This window comes from Melampsora larici-populina, assembly GCF_000204055.1.
Source record: "Melampsora larici-populina 98AG31 unplaced genomic scaffold MELLAscaffold_42, whole genome shotgun sequence".
Lineage (NCBI taxonomy): Eukaryota > Fungi > Basidiomycota > Pucciniomycetes > Pucciniales > Melampsoraceae > Melampsora > Melampsora laricis-populina.
The window spans coordinates 832,791-851,107 of NW_006768806.1; the positions used below are offsets into that span (position 1 = coordinate 832,791).

Here is an 18,317-nt window from a genome sequence, read left to right on the forward strand (position 1 = left end):
ACCAATCATCCGATCGAATCTTCAATACCAGTCCTTGATCATACATTGACAGTTTCCCCCAAGTGATTGACGCAAACCAACCACTCGAATCTCAATAGAGCTACTTTGTTAATTATATATATCCTTACACTTGTGTGCGATCGATCATGCGATAAACTGAGTCACTAATTTATGATGTGTACCACCATATGTCTTTGATTTTCTTCCCTATCTTAAGAGGACTTTGTGTTTAGTTGTGCATTTCTCTAGCATTTTTCGTTTCTTGATTTTATCATTTTTGATCCGAATGTCAGTACGTTTTTATGATTTTAACGAAACAAAAATATAATATGGAGCTGTCAGGGTCGAGCTACTGTCCGACGAGAATTTTTCACCTGAATTGCTTGGCGATTGGATATGATCAAGAATTGAATACCCTCCTTGGTGTGTTGTGTTGTCTAAAAGTGAATATGAAACATTTTGCCAATCATGATGGACGAGGGATGTGGTATAGTCATATTCTGTGTAAAATCCATGGGTTTGAGAACAGATCAAAACAAAGCAAAGATCGGTTCTGCAAATGTTTGCATTGTGCTCAAACCGTGGTCTACCTGGGTTTGTTGTTATTTGCAAGACTTTCCAACAGAAATCCCACAAAATTTTGTAATACAGTGAAGTAAAGAGTCATAGGCGCATCTGAACAAGAGGGGCTGGATGTATCCAGCCAGAAATTTCCAATTAGAGATCCAAAACAAGATATAAAAACCTATGATACAAATTTTTGGTAATGCATTACAAAAAAAACACAACGAGGTATGAAAGTGAAAGAGTTTGATGATCAAGAGTGCAAATAATTAAACAAATAGTTACATGATCCATGTTTACAAGAATTAGAAGCAATGATTCAAATCCCAACTCATTACAATCTCCTTAGGACGTATCAGGCCTGTCATCTCATCTGGCCATTGATCAGGATAGCCACATCCCTGACTCAAGAGATCAAATCCACCATTTGATAACGTCTGTTGACCTTGGATCCCACTAGGTGTATAAAATTGCGGTAACCGGAACGGTCCGGAAGAGTCAGTGACGTTGGGTGGAGAGTCCACGCTGGAGTTATTGCTCGTGGATTGAGAGGAGCTCTCAGTTTGTCCCATATCCCCCTTGAGCAGCGAGTCAGCAGAGTAAACTTTACGTTTTCGACTGTTGGCTATTGTTTCAACAGTTCGATCAAAAGCTTGGTTGCGGAAGAATGTTCGTTTTGGCCGTTCACCGGAGTTGCTATTGTGACTGTCACATCCTTCTTTCGACGTTCCGCCAGACCCATTTGTTTCCGAAGACTCGGTCAATCTTGGGGAAATCCTGCTAGTGGCTGGCTTGAGCCTTGACGGCCTACCGACTCTACTGGGCTGCGGTACCTGAGGCGGTGGTGGTGGCTCTACTGGAGCAGGGTCGCATTGATTGTTTGAAGACGAAGCAGATATGGCATGGGGTTCAGCCGAATCGAGGGCATCTGAGTCTTCGGAATCTTCGATGGTGTCAGGCATGCATGAGAGGGGTCGCTGATGAACACTTGGTGCAAATGGCATGTTGCGTAGATTGTCTACAACTTGAGCCCTACGAAAAACAATACATAAGTTTAGTGAAAGATTGATCAGTTTGACACGCATCATCACTCACAAGATGTTGTTCAAGTACTCCCTTGAATTCTGGTTGTCCATATTATTCGACGGGACGTCCAGTTTGAAAGTCGGGCCGAAATACTCCATATATTCGTTGTAGGGTAGTTCGGCCGGGTTCATCTCTTCAGATGGACCTAAACAGACCGAAGTCTCATAGGCCCAAGTCCGGGCGACATTTCGAATGGTATAGCCTCCACCACCGAGTAAGATGAGAGGAACTCCGAAAGATTTGACGTGTCGAACACAATCAGCATGACCTGTGAGTGTATATGGTGATTCGATCATATCAATTTCAGCGTTCAGCAGAAGCAAGCGACACGAACGGACAGATACTGACCATTCATTGACAGATTGAAACTGCCCAATTTATCTTCAGCAAGCGAATCAGCACCGCATTGTAGAACAACGGCACCAGGCTGATACCAGGCCATTATATGATTGATGACCTGCATAAATTCAGGAGCCGAGAGATGTCTTAGATTGGCTCCCGGAGGTTAGACTGCTAGGAGATGACAAAGAAGCGAGAACGTACCGGCTGAAATATGCTCCGGTAGGTCTCGTCGTTGATCCCAGTCTTCAATGGAACGTTGACGGCATAGCCATTACCTTTACCAATTCCAAGATCGCCTACGTGACCCGTTCCGGGGAAAAAGTCACCAAACTTGTGAAAGGAGCAAGTTAAGACTCGATCGGTCGTGTAGAATGCCTCTTCTACACCATCACCATGGTGTATATCAATGTCGATATATAAAACTCTCGTGTGGAATCTGAAGGGAGTCAATATTTAGGGAGGAGCAATCTCAAAAGTCGTTGGGCGAGAGAAGACTGACCGGAGCAATTCCAGAATTGACAAAACTATATCATTGACATAACAAAACCCACTGGCTTCACGCTTCTTTGCGTGGTGCAGTCCACCGGCCCAGTTGATAGCTATATCAGCCTGTCCGGAGTTGATTCTTTTGGCGGCAGCTAGGTGGGTTGAGACAGTGTCAGGTCTGTGATGTTTTCAAATCGATGGAAATTAATGACGCAAACCAATTGATCCACCAGCCGAGATTGAACAGAATTCGAACAATCCTTCGAATCCAGGACAATCGTCTCCGGCCAAGACTAAACGGAAAGTACATCGTTGATAATCAGTTGCTGTGGGGGCTATAACGCCAACTAAGGCATAAAAACGAGTCCTCACATCTATTGTCACCACTCTTGTCGCGGCCCGAAGCTAGCATCTCAGGGTCATCAAGGTTTAGCGAAGCGATATGACTAATATATTCATCCGTATGGAATTTCGTCATTTCCTCTTTGCTTGCTCGTTTTGCAGTCTGGGAACAAAAAGCAGGTAAGAACGTGTAATCCTTGAAAATAAAAAAGATAGAAGCCATTAAGCCTTACCAGGACGTCCATCTTCTGGTGTAATCCAGCATTCAAGACTAGGCTATGAGCCATTTTGATTCGGTGTGGTTTCATTGGATGATGTGGCTAACGGGCCCAATGACAAATGGAAGAAATGAAGGATAAGCGCATGATTATAGTCAAGTGATTGACAATGAATGAAGACTAACCGCGAATGCATAGGCTCCGATGTCATCTAAAGAAAAGCCCAGGTGAAAGAATCAGTTCAGATGGTGTAAGAAATCCGGGTTAGGAACATCTGAGAAAAAGAAAGAGACAGACCATCAAAGTAGTAAGCGACTCGAGGCATGTTGGTTGGTTATAACGGGTGACGATGATGTTGTTGATGTTAATTTGATGGATTGATGGTTCAAGATAATTTTTGGAAAGAAAACTTGATGAGACTGTTGAGGAACATCCTGATTTCGATTTACATATTTACAAGTTACAACACACACACACTGTAAGCTGTAACATCATGCACATTGCACACTAAAATGTCACAATGCGTAGCCCAGCACGCCCTGGACAAATAAACGCGCCGCACACCCTCCGCGAAAAAGGTGCGTTTGTTAAAACCAGTGATAGAAATCGACCAAAGGACGATCAGTGATACGAGCAGGATTGTTTCGAGAAATATCGACAGCAGATAGGATTAAAAAGTGACTCAATTCCTGGTTGCGATCTGGTAAATCGTACCTGTCCTCACTCACCACTTAAAGACAAGCCTATTATCTGCTTAACAGGTTTTAGAAGCTGAAGTGGCAAGGTTCTATGGAGGCTAGCTTCTCTTGCCCTCAAGAAAATACCAAATAAGATCGCTTATGTATGTAAATGTGGTATTGCTTAAGTATGTAAATCAAAAGTTTTTAAAAAAATCTCGTCCAAGTTATTTTACGAAAGAAACAACAAAATTTCACGGTCAGGAATGTAATGATTTCTGTGTAGCTTTGCTCAACCATATTTGATCCGAGCAAAATTGCAACCCAAGAAATGTGACTAAAATTCAGTAGGCAATCAAGGAGAGCATAATTTTGTCAGGAAATCAGAATAAATTATGATGCCAGAGAATCCTCGAGAAACAGAAGATTAACGGATAGAGACATACCAGATGTGTATGAAAAGACGTCCATAGTCGAAGACTAAATGCGCTTAGGTGGTCAAACAATTTTTTTATGTGCTACGACGTCTTGGATCCCACGAAAGTGTCCATTCTTTGAAAACAAAGCCGCCGAACTCTCAACCGCAGCTTTTCCTCCAAGCCAAATCAATGAAACAGTCCCGCTTACGGTGAGCCAAACCGCATAAAGAAGAGAACCGGCTACCAGGACAGTTGTTATAGATGTGATGATCACCAGATCGCGTGCCAAAGTCAAGGTGAACAAGGTCACTTTATAAGCCCCAACAGCAGTGAGAATCACACTTGCCCGCGCGACAATCGCAGTTGCTTTAGCACCTTTATACACTAGAGTCACTCCCTTTTCCCCAAGAACTACTACTCCACGAGCCGATCTTCCCATTACCCAAACAATCTTTTTTCCACCTCTTAAGATAGGCTTTCCAATCATATATTCGTGTTGAGAGTCTGAATGCCAAGCGGCTCGTAGGATTTCAACCGATGATGTATATGATTCTCGGACACGTCTTGTCCATGATAATCCTACTGGTGGTGTATGTGACTTATCAAGCCTATCAGCTTCTAATGTTTTCCAATCTTGTTTCTTCTCGTCCTTGTGTTGTATGAGCGAGTGTTCAGGAGTTTCCGGGTCATCAATTTCATGAGAGCCGAGTTGATGAAGACATCCTGACGAGGTAGAAGATATGCAAGGGTTGATATCTTGATCGAGCTTCGTGTTTTTCGAAGGAATCTCTTGAATCACAGCGTCTCGGGACGGCGATGCAGATCCTCGCCCGGAAGGTGCATCAGACTGGATGATATCTATGTCATCGTGGTAGAAAGGCTGCCTGTGTCGGACCTGTGAGTTCTGAGTGTCTTGTGAGATCGCTTCAGGTGGGCCCATGGACTTGGTCAGTTGTTCCGAGGTAGCTATTGACTCGTCGCTGATGGGCTTGCTGATGACCTGAGCTGCTGGTTGGCGCGTGTTGGAATCCAGTCGTGAAGAGTGAAGAGTCCTTGTGGGTGAGGAGGCCATCAAAGTCGAAACTGCATCCCCGGTTCCAACTTCATGTGATGTAAGAGTATTTGCTCCGAGTAAGCCATTCGAGATTTCTTTGAAGCCTTGATCCGACGCCAAAAGAACGCGTCGTTGAAGGATTGGGTGCCTCAAACCAACTTGCCCTTGTGCAGTGTGAAGGGAAGCCTGCGCAACAACCAAGATAAACGTAGGAACGACCCAAGATGTGATCATCTCCAGTTGATATTGCAGTCGAACTATGCGTCCAAGTGGAGTTTGACTTCTAGGCTAGACGAGAAGAGTGGTAATTCGATAGTACTCAACCTTGCGACATTGAGTCCCGCTGATCTGTAGTTCTCATTCGACGTCAATAGCAAATTTGTCCCTCCCACCGGACCCAAAGCGTACTCGTCAAGATTGCGCGAAGGAAACAAAGAATGTACAACATGCCGAACAGATGGTGGTGGATTTTTTTAGTGTTTCAAGCTTAAAGACGTGACCCCAGGAACGACGAAACAAGTGATACGGCACAATGTGATTTGTTGAAGCACTGATGTTTCATTCGGGATAGGGAACGTATCTTTCGATGTCACAAAAGCTGTAAGATGGCCTTTCCGCCGCGAGATCTTTTGTTTAGCAGCACGTGCTAAATAAATACTAGAATTTCATTCCCCCATAAACATAACATGCGCATAGGCATCTTAAGCCATTTCTCTGTCTCTGGATGGGAATGGATGGAGGCTGGAGCACACAGGAACCCTCCATCCACATCCACATCCACAATTGGCAACTCACTTGCGGACCTTTGTCCTAAATCCGACTATGGGACCATGTCAGTCCACGACTGGCACGTTTACCTGATAACTTGGAGAAGTTTGAATGTGTATGGTTGTGACCTGATCCCGTGGTACAAATATATCATTAATCACGAAAAGGCGTGGTTCATTCGCAGCCGCACTTGAAATGATCTCGGTTGCTCTAGTGTAGCATATTGCAATTCGACTGACATGTTTGTCCCTATAGCAGGATTTTGATATGAGAGAATTCTTTAGGTCATAACTGCACAAAAATATACATGTATCAATCAAAGAGTCTGAAGCTGGAAAGCATTGCATTCACATTGATGCTCAAAAGCCACATCGGGCCAGGCTGGATCAGCTTGCACAATTATTGTGCAGCTCTGGCGGGCGCGGTATATCGTTTTGATGTCTTCGATTCACACATACTCGAGACATCGGCTCTGTTCAATGATTGATATGGGACCGTTGTAGAAGACTGGAGACGGCAGGCAATTCCCTTCTACAAAACGCTAGCAGTCAGCCATGTGGGAAACTTCATACTTCCCCATAATGACGATGAAAGATGTTATAACAGTGACTGAGTATTAACACGTGGGATAAATATAATGGTAGGCTGTCAAGTCCCTTCAATCACTTCGCCAGACCTTTTTTCGCCAGTTCCACTGATTTCTCCAGTTGATCAACCTGACCTTGCAAGGTCTTTAACTTCTTCAACGTCTTTTCAACCTTCCACTTGATTTCATCTGGAAGTTTCCCGCTAGATGATCCCAGGCTCCAATTAGAACTAGAACCAATCGTTCCGATGATTGGAAACAATTTTGCTAATTCCACCAGTTCCCCGATCTTCTGTTTGATCTCCTCTTCAGCTTTCTTTAACTTCTTCATTGATGCTATTCGATCCTGGTAAGCTGTAAAGGCCACATCTTCTTCCAAGATTCGTCGGATGGCAGTGCGGTAGATTGGTTTTCCGATCCGGATGACTGATCCTCCGACTGATCGTACAGAGCAAAGCCCCATAGATTCAAGTTAGTTGTGACTGTTGTGGGATTTCTAAATACTATAGAAAATGAAAAAAATACTGACGATCTTGATGTACAATGGTGATCAAATTGGCATCCTCCAACGCATAAAGACCGCTCTCATCCCCGTCAAAGAGGTCCACCACCGTAGCATGCCACATCAACTACCAAAAGCAAAGCATTGTGATCACCGAGAGTAAAATATCGAAGAGTGGGTCAGGATCGAGTTTCACAATGGATCATCTCAGCAGATAAAAAGGTCAAGCCTAGCTAACCTCATCCTGCATATCCAAGGCGCGAATCAGCCCCCAAACTTGAGTCCTATTCCATTTCCCACCATCACCATTTTCACCATCTATTGTGATTTTTTTCTTGATCTCCATCACGGATCGCATCACAATCTCCTCCACTGCAACCTCCAGTTGAACCCCGGCTTTGATCTTCTCGATGAGTTTGTCCAACTCGGTCAATCTTCCGCCTAGCTTGGCTATACATGGACCATTGATCGGATTAAGAATCATTGCGCGATCATCAGGCCGAGCCATCTGTCGCGCAATATATTGCAGTGCGCTCTTTGATCACGAGTTCCCATCAAAAAGTGTCAGACATGGATGACGCTCGAGGTTTTAAGGTCGAATTCATAGTTGATTCAATACGCACATCAGGATTTGCATCGGTTAAATGTATCAAGTTCATCGGACGACTTGAAAGCGCTAAGTGTGCATGTAGAACCGCGGATTAAAATTTCATACTATCCCGACCACTTCAAATAGTATATAAGCTTACCTTTGCTAAGCGGCTTTCCAACCCCGACATTTTCGGACGTGAAAACCACATGTGCAATCTGTCAAGTTAGTCAAAGATATTGCGTTTGCCGACCTAGTCAGTCGTCAATGCGTCGAGCTCGAGCTGTATTGGAGAAACAAGGCAGCACATACCTTTTTCTCCGTCAAGCGACTCGCCCATTCAGCTAGACCATCCCATAAGTAATCATCATTGTTGGCTTGTCCGGTGCAAAATCTACAAATTTGGACGTCAGTAACCTTTGCTTAATCCTCCTACCAGAGAGATTGCATTTGAGGTAGAGGAATGAATGTTGTAACTGCGTCAAGATACAAGTGGTACCAACCCTTTCAAGACCACCACCGGTACATTACTGTACCCTCGATGCAGCTCGGCTGTCCTCGTTGCAAAATCGGTTTTCTCTTGTACAGATCTGTTGAAGGACAATCAGGACGCATTCAATGTTACTTCGAGAATCGAGACACAGAGATCAAGCTCACTTACACTTCTGCACTATCACCTGGAGGAGTATTTAGCGTAGTCTTGATCTGTTTCGACACTTCCTCTGAGACTTTTGCAAGTGCCACCTCGACCAAATCTAAGATCTGCATTGTATTGACACAAGATGATAACTATCAGCTCCATTTTTTTACCTCGCTTCTACAAGTTTTAGCGACTCTCTGCCGTGTTGGCTTCCATCATATGCTTTGGTCGTCTATACTTACTTGTCTAATCTCTGTATCACTGGAGCTTTCAAATCCAGCTTTTTGTCCGATCAGTCCTACTGATCCTAAGTCAATAAGATGATTGATAGATCCAAGGAAAGTAAAATATGGAAAGTATCCCACTTCCTTTGCCAAATTCTAAAATTCGCAAGAGTCAGTCAAAGTGATATTGTGTGAATGTAAACAAAATCTTACTGACTGCTACACGTCTTCTTTCACTCGAAGCATCCTTACAAACCTTCTCACAATCGATGACCAACACATTCCTAGTGGCGTAGTGTCAGCAAGATCAAGGCAGGCGTATCTGCTGAATTCAACCACATCATCAGCGCTTCAAATAACTTACTTTCGAGGGCGAATCAGCTCTTCCACCAGTGCACCCTTTCCGCTCCCTTTTGGTCCGCTGATAACCACAAAGGTCTCTACAAGAACATTCAAATCACGTTTGAATATCGTTTATGAATTTATTATAAACAGCAAAGACGAACCTGGCAAGCCTGATATCCATCCTCTCAATTTGTCCAATGCTTCGTTCCTCTCCACCTCGACTACACTTGCCCCGCTCGCGTCTTCAGATTGACCTTCGTTAGCTGGCGTGAAGAACGAGAACCGGGTGCGTGTCTCTTTTTCAAGCCAATTCACGATTTGGCTAGAAACAGAATCCTCGTCAGACAGAGAAGATAACTGGGGGAAACGGTAAAAGGAGACAGACTATTGGTGAACATCCAGAGCTCCTGAGCTATACAGATGCAACAAAACCAGGTTTAACATCAACATCATGTGTATCCATACGTATACATCCCAAAGTCGTCAAACTGACATGTGGGATTTGATGAAAAAAGTCCGAATTGGATCAAAGAAGGCGTAGCTCACGCCTCCCAGCAAAAGTACGAGCACTGGTAAGACTATCTTGGGATGAGAGCTGAGCCAGCTCCTAACGGCATGCGCTTTGATACTGGGACTGTTAATGTCAAGACAGATTGAGTGAGCGAAGACAAATGAGGAATTCTGGAGTTCTTTGACTGACACATATGATACCCTTAGAGAAGTACCTTCTTGAGTTCGATAACCATGCAGACAGTTACGTACCACCGTTGCTGCTCTTACACTTTCCAAAGTGACTCGCGCCACTTTTAGCGAGGGTTCTTTGGCAGTAGAAAGCTCGATTGACTTGATCCTTCCAAACTGTATTCCATAAAAATGTAGCGAAATAATTTTTCCGGGTTGAGGTGATGAGATGAATGACAATGATGGTCCAGAAATGCGGGTAGAGCAAACAGACTGACTGGACGAATCAGATGCCAAAGTGATTCTTGTGTAAATTTCTCTGTTCCTTCAACCTCGACTTGAATGGTGCGGCTTGGAAATTGATCCATGTCCTACTTCATGCATAGAAGGTAAACATCGTATCGTGTAGAACCAAATTTTAAATTGTGCGTAGAATGTAATCTTGAACCTCTTATGGTATCAGGAAAAGAGCCAAAGGAAAACCAAATTTACCTCAAGCCAAGGCACGCCCTATGATTCGAATATGACATGAAATCATCAAGAAGCTACACTCAAAGATATCATTGTGCCAAGGACGATGGGAGTGATAAGATAAGCATACCTTTACAGGATAAACTTCGCGGCGAGCCCATCGCATCCACCAAACAGGCTTCACGATCCCGGTCCAAGTTTCTTTCGTCTTTTTGAAAAGATCTTCAAAAGCTCTTTTGTCCTCCACCTCGATCTCGGCAATCGCGCCACCATCAGTGTACCGTGGATGGATGCGCAACACAGGCAACTCTAGGCGTTGCACCTGATTGCTCAAAATCTACATGTTCATATGATGTTCATATGAGATGAGTATCCATGTTCATTTGATAAGAATCCGCTCAACTTCTTGGTCACGGCGAAAGAGATATTGACGCGGGTCAAGTGGACTGAGTCGTATTGGATACAGGCCTGCAGAATCGCATATGCATCAGGATTGTTGGCAATTTATCGAAGGCCCATTGATGGCTTGCGTTTACTGACCACTGAGGTAGATGGACACCTTTGTTCTAGGAGGACGATGGGTAGCTGAAAGGTTCTGTAATAATGTCAAAGGAAGCCTCCAACGTGGTTACTTGAAAGCTTTCTCTCATCGGCAAATAGATTACGAAACTGACTCCATTGGACACTCGCCGGATTGACCCGTATGCTCTGGTGAGAGACAGTCGCATCATCATGAAGGGATACTAGAATTCGATTACTAATCCTGAGTCATTTGATATCTAAAACGATGCGATGGATTGATCGAGAGTTGAGAAAATAGCATTGGAGTCGAATCCAGCTTGGTCTGGGACCGCTTGTTCTAGAATATCGCAGTTCGGGTAATTGTCACCCATCCATCCCCGATCTCACGAGTCACAGTTCTCAATTCTGAATTCTTTCATGAACAAGTTTCGAATGATGAAAAGTAGTTGAGGTCATCAATGTCTTCCACCGAACCAAGTTTACCACTCTGTATAGCTCTTCAACTCACCAATCGACCAGTCACACTTATCGGTGGTGGAAATGTTGCAGCCTCTAGACTAGTTTACTTACTTCGATCTCAGGCTCGTATCACTCTCATCGCACCTCGAACAGGTCTCTCTAAAGAAGTTTCAGAAGCAGTCGATGAAGGGAAGATATGGAAATATCTCGATCGAAATTATTCCGATGAAGACGATCTGAAAGATGCTTTCGTAGTTTTGACGGCTGTAGATGATGAAAGTGTAGGTCGTCAGGTTGCTGAAATTTGTAGGGCACGCTCAATTTTAGTGGTAAGTATCTCCCACTCATCACACCTTACTCGCGAGGAATGTAATGTAGATGATGCCATTGACATTCTTTATCTTGTTTTGTCCTGATCAAGAACGTAGCAGATGTACCTCCTCAATGTGATTTTTATTTTGGTTCGATCATCAAACGTGGACCTGTTCAAATCATGGTCTCTACCAATGGAAAAGCACCTAGACTAGCCTCACAATTGAGACAAATCATTGAAAAAAACTTACCTAACAATCTCGAAAAGGCAATCGCGAATGTAGATACTATTCGGTCTCGATTAAGAGAAAAAGTTAGTAGTCAGGATCGAAGCTCAGATCGAATGAGTTGGATGATTAAACTTTGTGATCGTTGGAGTTGGGATGAATTAGCAGAGTTGGATGATGTACAAATTGAAATGATCTTACAAGCTGCTTGGGGTGATGATGAACCTGCTAAGATGAAAAAGCAAGATAGGAAAGTGTTGACTAAGCAGATGTTGATACCTTGGTGGAGAAGGAAACCACTTGTGGATGAATGGCGAAGGTGCCCAATGTCAAAAAAATGGAATGGAGATTGGCTGGGTCCAGGTACAATCGGTTTTCTGATGGGCATGAGTGCGACAGCTCTTTACATCATTGCACGGTCCAAGCGAGTTGCGTGATGGAGAAATCTATGTATTGAAAGTGAACATTCATATCATAATCTATGTGTATCTACAAACATGTACTGCAACTTCAATTATCTATGTAGTCAATAAGTTATTCCTGAATGAAAATGAAACAAGTAAACATTGTGTTGTACAATTTCCGGGCGTATCCTGTGCCGATCAGCCAAGTCCAATGCTGCATGTCCTAGTTCTTGGGTTGAACGTGGATGATGACAGAGCCACCAGGTGCTTCGCGAACACCATCTGCGTCTTTGGTCACTGATTGAGGTACAAGGACTTCACCTGTAGTATTGGACATGAATTCGATCGAAGCCCTGACCATGATATCAAGAGCCGTTTGGGAATCCACTTTGAGCTGTCCTTTCATGCGCCAGAGCCTTTTAGGAGTGTAGAGGATCGTCAGTGATACATCAATTAGTGGAATGTACTGGAATGGTAGTGGCGTCACCTTTCGAATATTATAGGAAGATCGGAAAATGATGAATGTATGATTCCACCAATTGTAAAAAACCAAGTGAGATGTCGAGGATCGCGGGTTGCAAGAAAATCATAGAGGGGTCGGAAATGACTGGACCAGACCGTGAACCCTGGCGAGTTGATCACTAAGATGGGTGATTCAACGGATTCTCCAGATTCAAGTGGTGGTGCAGATTTTGGCCAGTATTCTATGGTCTCAAGCCATGGATCAAGAAGAATAAGCTTTGACCAATGTTGAGGCGGTTTAGGATATCGTGATGCAGCAAACTAATAAAGGTTTAATTTAAAAAGTACAAAGTCGTGAACAAAGAATTAAACTTTGTTCTCATGAAGAGTAAAGTGACTGAGCTATACTCACCATTGTCGCTGACCCAAAACTATGCCCAGCCAAGGTGACGTCAGTATCCCAATTAACCATTGACGCAAAGCGATCCCACTCCTGATCAGTCCATTTCATCCCATCATCCCCCGTATAACCAGCAGAACCTTTGATGCGAAGATTTGATGATTTGATTGACTTCCAGCCGGCAGGTTTAGCGAAACCAGAAAGCAATTCGGAAGCAGCTAGAAGCTCGATGACCCGGAGTTCGAGTTGATAAGCGCGGGCTATGAAATAGTTCTCTGAGCGAGTCTCATCAGTGAAATCGTCCATGTCCACATATTTGACCTGCGTGGGTCGTGTGGAAGAGTTGACGACAGTATGAGCGCCGGATCGGTCTCGATGCTCAATCGCGGCCACTACATATCCTCTGGCTGCGAGCTGACCACAATATTGAGAGTAGCATGTCCGATTTCCGGTCAAGCCATGACAGAAGAGGACGAGGTTATGTTTGGAAGGTGACGGGGCGATAGGGACGGATCCAAGAGTGGGCAACTTGATTCGGGCAGTGGCGAGGAAGACGAGTGGGAGAGCAATGATACGTTTGATCAAATCAAGACCCGCGAATTTAAAGTAGCCCTTGATTTGAGAGACAGTTATCCAAGTCGGACCCGATGATACAGCTTTGGTAGCTTGAGTTGGATAATAAATTGTCATGAGTGAAGTGTTGAGCTCGAAGGCAGGACCATTAGGATTCTCTTTGAGACGAAGTGGGTTATCAGCTTGAGATGGGATCGAATCAGGGATGGGTAATTCTAATGTCAAAGTTCCCACTGTAAAGGAAGTGATAAGTCAGACAACATTCCAGAGGAATTAAACCAAGATGACAATTAAAACACTGACCATTATAAGTGCCATCATATCTTGGTAGATAGAACGGGGTAAAGAGATCTGACCATTTCCATCTACCTCTCCTCTTGGGTTGAGAGGTCGGATCGAGTTTGGACGTGGTAGGAGGAGCTGTTGTAGGAGGCGCTGATCGATGAAGTTGATTAGGTTGATCGATTGAAGACTGGCTTCGAGTTGAAATTGGAACTCGTTTGAATATTTGACTCTGGGTCATTTCAGAGACGATGGTTAGTTTGGGTGAGAGTTGAGATGATGAAAGTTGAGTGCTGAGTCTCAGGTGGTGATACACTGCGAATTCACAAGTTCCAAAAGTTCCAAAAGTTCATGATTTGGTCAGCTTTATGTATGTTTTGACTTTTCAGCCCTCGCACACCTCGCACTTACTCCTCGAGTATCCTTGCCTTGTTTGCATACCTCCGAGTCTACCCTTCACTTCTTCCTTGGACTTTCACCTCAGAGAAAACGGCCTCGCCTTTCACTTGCATCCACGTTAGGTTTCAGGACTCAAAATACCAAAGCGGATGTTGCTCTACCGCCGGTGTGCTCTACTTATCCACAAAAGATTAGATGGGTAGTGTTGAGGCTTGTTCGCAGACTCCAGAACCGTGCACCGGCAGCGATAACTTGAAGTTTCGAGAGGCAAACAGCACAGAACACATCAGTCGTTGGCGGTTGAGCTACCTGACAGTTCTTGAATCCTGCTATTTACATGTTTTGAAAATGAATGTTTCTGCTGTTATTTTCGATTTTTTTCTCAAATCCGTGGTTTTCAATTTGGTAGGAAAGGCCCGGAAATGACTGATGACGCGGCCTGAGGTTGAATTGCGTTGCTTGTCTGAAGCCAGCTTCGACCCTTGATTCCAACCCTTGAGCAGGCTTGAGCCTGCATAAGCTCCATATCTAATGCCAATCGGGATGAATAACCTGTGTTATTAGCAGGTAGACCACTTTGGGTGTGCTTTTGGAATTGAGGATTTGCGGGAAATCAGCTCTGAGCGCATTTGGCAAGGGTTCGGCTGTGCTACCCATGGTGGTGTAAGGGAGAAGTATGGGTTATAGGTTACAGGATGGAGTTAGCTATGGGTTTACATTAGTGTATTGGGAGGAGTCTTATCTATTGCTCCTCCCTTTTGCGTTTGTCTTTTTCTATGGAGGACTCTCTTTCCTTCTCTATCTCAGCTTAGAGCATCCGCACTCGTTTGCGGTTGTTAATTTGGTCACGTGCGGTAACAAACACAACATTAAGTAAAAAGTTACTTAACTCAACCAAATTTCGCACTCGTTTGCATTAGCAGCGCTGTAACTTTTATAACTTTACAGATAGTGCATGTACTCCGCACCGGTTGTGCAGTAAGGTAAAGTTTTAATTTTTTGAGTACACATCACCTGCTTTCATGGCCAGTTTTCATGTGATAGAGGCACTGTTCTCTTCTTTGCACTAAGATACTAATACTCCATCTACACATGAAGACCCGATATCATCCTGTTCATCTACTCGATCGATAGATCTTAATTTAAAATTACAAATTTAACATGAGTTTGTTCAGATCTTAATACATGAATTCCAATTAAAAAACAAAGGCTTTACTACATCGAGAAAGCTTTTAATGAGTCTGAATACACATAATGATCTTGTAAAAGATTTAAAGAATTTAAAACTAGGAAATAAAAATCCAAACTTCAATTTTTAATTTGTATCACTTGATCCTAAAAGTCCTCCAATGATTGGTCTTTTAATGTTGATTTTCTTAAATATTGACCTCTACATAGCTATATGAATCTAGACATCTTTCATTTTCATCTGAATGGTTTGGAGTCGAGTTCAAGATGGTTGATTGACTTATTTCAATTGAAGACATCGATCGGTGTCGAACGTTCTCGAGTTGATTCATGCAACTGTAAGGCTTGGAATTCATCGTGTGTGAGTGGTGAAAAGGAGATATTGGTTGTTGACTTTGGTGTTGGAGGTCTGGTTGAGTTTTGTTTTTGGAGTCGAGTTGCCGGGAACAAGTCGTGATGTGTGATACCGCATGCGTTAGCCAATTGGTAAATTTACCGATTCGCTAACGCAAAATGACCGAAAATTAACTACCGCGGGGCTAATTTTTCACCGGTGTGGAAAAGACCCCGCGTTTGCGGTAAATTTAACCTTACCGCACCCGACTTACCGCACGAGTGCGGATGCTCTTAGTGGTAGATTCTTACACCTTATGAAGTACTCTTGTGGTGCAGGTTTAGGAGATAGATCATTGGTGCTACAGTCGCTAAAGCCAGATTCCAACTACCCCTTGCCCGCAAAATCGAAATTTCAACTTCGACCCGGTGTTACCCTAACTCAATTCTATTTATGGAACGGGCTGAATGAGCTCAATCTGAAAATGTGAAAAAAAATCAAAAAAGTTGAACGGTTCAAGTTGATTATTTTTTTTTACTAAAATTCCCACATTTTGGGACCTAAGCATATATTTAGGCTGTATTATGCTAATAAACGTAGTACCTTAGCCACCTAAGTACTTAGGCCCGCTAGCTTAAGTACTTAATAGCTCTAGCCGTAACAAAAAGGTTGGCCACAAAATCAGATCAATTACAGCTACTAAAAAAATTATCGGCAAATTTCCCAGGTTGTGTTGCGGCGGGATTTAACTCAAGACGGTCAAAACCCACGGTATGACCGTGAGATACCTGCGATTTGCCCTCTCTCCTGTCGTGTAGCTTGAGCTTCCATCGGTCATTCTGTCAATCACCATATCACGACAGCTGATGGAAGGAAGGTTCCTTCCTCCATCCAGTTCCAGTTCAATCTTGAAGCCGGTTTCCTTTCCCTCCACTTTTCTCACTCTTTCTTGTTTCTTGCTCAATTCCCCCTTTCATCTGGTTCTGATTCTCATAATTCAATCCGGTGAGTTTTTATCTCTCTCCTTTTGATCTTGCCTATGTAATGAAAGACTGACTTCTCCCGCTAATTAGCCTTGAATTCACTGTGTTCCTTTATTACGATTTGATTCATAATCAAATCGATTCCTTCAATTGATTCCAGACCGTGTTTCAAATCCTTCGAATCATTTCATCAAGGTATGTGCTTTCAATACATCTCACCTACCATCCCTATCCCTTATCAACCTTTAATGAAGTCAGTTTCATTTCTCGTTGCTGATAGACATGTTTAATTGGTTTAATTACAGATGCCAACGAACCTCTACAGTACTGACATTAAGTTTGTAGTGGTTCGGATGGCTCTTCGTGGGATGGCGTATCGCGATATCATCACGACTCTGGGGGTCGGAATCTCACTTACCTCAGTTCGGCGCTGTGTTGTAGCTTCGAGAGGGAGATGCAAGAGAAGCTTTAAGGGTGGTCTCGTGAATATAGTAGATTGCTAAGTGAGGAAAAGCAATATGCACAACGGGAGACAAGACTAGTATGAACTCTACATGTAACACGCGTGACAGGTCATAACACCACTCCCCCTTTTATGTCTCTACCTCCTCTTGCAGGCCAGCATCTATCCCCGGGTGGCATTAAAAAACCCAGTGGGAAAAAGCCATACCCTCACTTCTTTCTCCTCGTCCTTTTGTATCTAACTTCAGCATCTGGATACTTTCTATTAAAATCATTCATTAATTGTTTTGCATTCTTGAGACCTTCTTCTGGTTCCCATGAATCATGTTCTTCACCATATCCCTTCCAGTTAATTAAATACTCTAATTTTCTTCCTCTTTTTCTCTTATCAAGTATTTCATTAATTTCAAATTCATCTTCATTATTCATAACTATTGGTGGTGGCGGCATTTTGTGATGTCCTGGTATCTTGCTTTCTTCGAATTTTCTTAATAGGTTGACGTGAAAAACAGGGTGTACCTTACTCATAGATTTAGGTAACACAATCTTGTAAGCATTTTTAGACACACGCGCTGAAATAACAAATGGTCCTACCCATCTATGGGCAAACTTAGCTGTGGGCCGTGTTGTTGATAGGTGCTTGTTGTTGAGCCAGACCTTGTCTCCTTTCTTCCAATTAGGTGTATCTCGAACTTTGCTATCATGTTGCATCTTCATTAATTCTTGAGTTAGGCCCATTGCATCTTTTAATTCACGTTGAACATTTTTGATTTGATCAATTCTTTGTTCCACCAGCGGTAAACATTGTTCACTGGACGGAACATCGGTGAAGTTGACATTGAATCCATAATTAGCTTTGAACGGGGACACGCCTATCGCCAAGTGTTCACTGTTGTTATACGAAAATTCAGCAAATGGTAATAACGTCAGCCAGTCATCTTGCTTGTATGCGGTGAAGTGCCTGATATATAATTCAACCACTTTGTTCGTAATTTCTGATTGGCCATCTGTTTGGGGATGATACGCCGTTGAGGATTGGGTCTTGATGCCTAGTCTTCTGTGGAAATCTTTAGTGATACGTGATATAAAGATATTTCCTCGATCAGATGTTACCGTTCGTGGAGTGCCGTGCAACCTCCAAACTTCCTTGATCATTAAATCAGCAAGCTCTTCGGATTTCATGCTCTTCCTACATGCAACAAAGTGCGCCATCTTTGTGAGTCTGTCAACAACAGTTAGGATACTGTCATAACCTCCAGATTTGGGTAAGTCCGTGATTAGGTCGTAGCAAATGTCGAGCCATGGTCCTTCCGGGA

The 18,317-nt window shown here is 43.3% G+C and overlaps 5 protein-coding genes across 5 annotated transcripts; 1 reads left to right on the forward strand and 4 right to left on the reverse strand.

The window, feature by feature from the left end:
- Positions 1-1,655: 1,655 nt before the first annotated feature.
- On the reverse strand, positions 1,656-3,436 carry MELLADRAFT_75492 (uncharacterized protein; the record flags this gene model as incomplete). The annotated part of the gene is made up of 9 exons (XM_007414286.1): positions 1,656-1,993; positions 2,020-2,107; positions 2,194-2,428; positions 2,492-2,630; positions 2,697-2,771; positions 2,851-2,983; positions 3,054-3,140; positions 3,224-3,249; positions 3,336-3,436. The coding sequence occupies 9 exons, from the start codon at positions 3,361-3,363 to the stop codon at positions 1,656-1,658; spliced, it is 1,149 nt and encodes a 382-aa protein (XP_007414348.1).
- Positions 3,437-4,213: 777 nt separating this feature from the next.
- On the reverse strand, positions 4,214-5,422 carry MELLADRAFT_66440 (uncharacterized protein; the record flags this gene model as incomplete). The annotated part of the gene is made up of 1 exon (XM_007414285.1): positions 4,214-5,422. One exon carries the CDS (start codon positions 5,420-5,422, stop codon positions 4,214-4,216), a length of 1,209 nt encoding a protein of 402 aa, XP_007414347.1.
- A 1,196-nt stretch (positions 5,423-6,618) lies between these two features.
- MELLADRAFT_91482 (uncharacterized protein) lies at positions 6,619-10,160 on the reverse strand (the record flags this gene model as incomplete). Its single annotated transcript, XM_007414284.1, has 18 exons — positions 6,619-6,980; positions 7,072-7,171; positions 7,283-7,579; positions 7,668-7,720; positions 7,794-7,851; positions 7,946-8,027; positions 8,137-8,223; positions 8,295-8,422; positions 8,516-8,653; positions 8,715-8,781; positions 8,862-8,937; positions 9,004-9,164; positions 9,228-9,254; positions 9,336-9,476; positions 9,543-9,700; positions 9,802-9,894; positions 10,016-10,033; positions 10,125-10,160. The coding sequence occupies 18 exons, from the start codon at positions 10,158-10,160 to the stop codon at positions 6,619-6,621; spliced, it is 2,082 nt and encodes a 693-aa protein (XP_007414346.1).
- Positions 10,161-10,974: 814 nt separating this feature from the next.
- On the forward strand, positions 10,975-12,585 carry MELLADRAFT_49870 (uncharacterized protein; the record flags this gene model as incomplete). Its single annotated transcript, XM_007414282.1, has 2 exons — positions 10,975-11,304; positions 11,397-12,585. 2 exons carry the CDS (start codon positions 10,975-10,977, stop codon positions 11,949-11,951), a joined length of 885 nt encoding a protein of 294 aa, XP_007414344.1.
- Positions 12,586-13,107: 522 nt separating this feature from the next.
- Positions 13,108-13,947, reverse strand: MELLADRAFT_72815 (uncharacterized protein; the record flags this gene model as incomplete). The annotated part of the gene is made up of 2 exons (XM_007414283.1): positions 13,108-13,586; positions 13,657-13,947. Coding segments are annotated over 2 exons (699 nt in total), but the record flags the coding sequence as incomplete, so codon positions are not given.
- Positions 13,948-18,317: the final 4,370 nt, after the last annotated feature.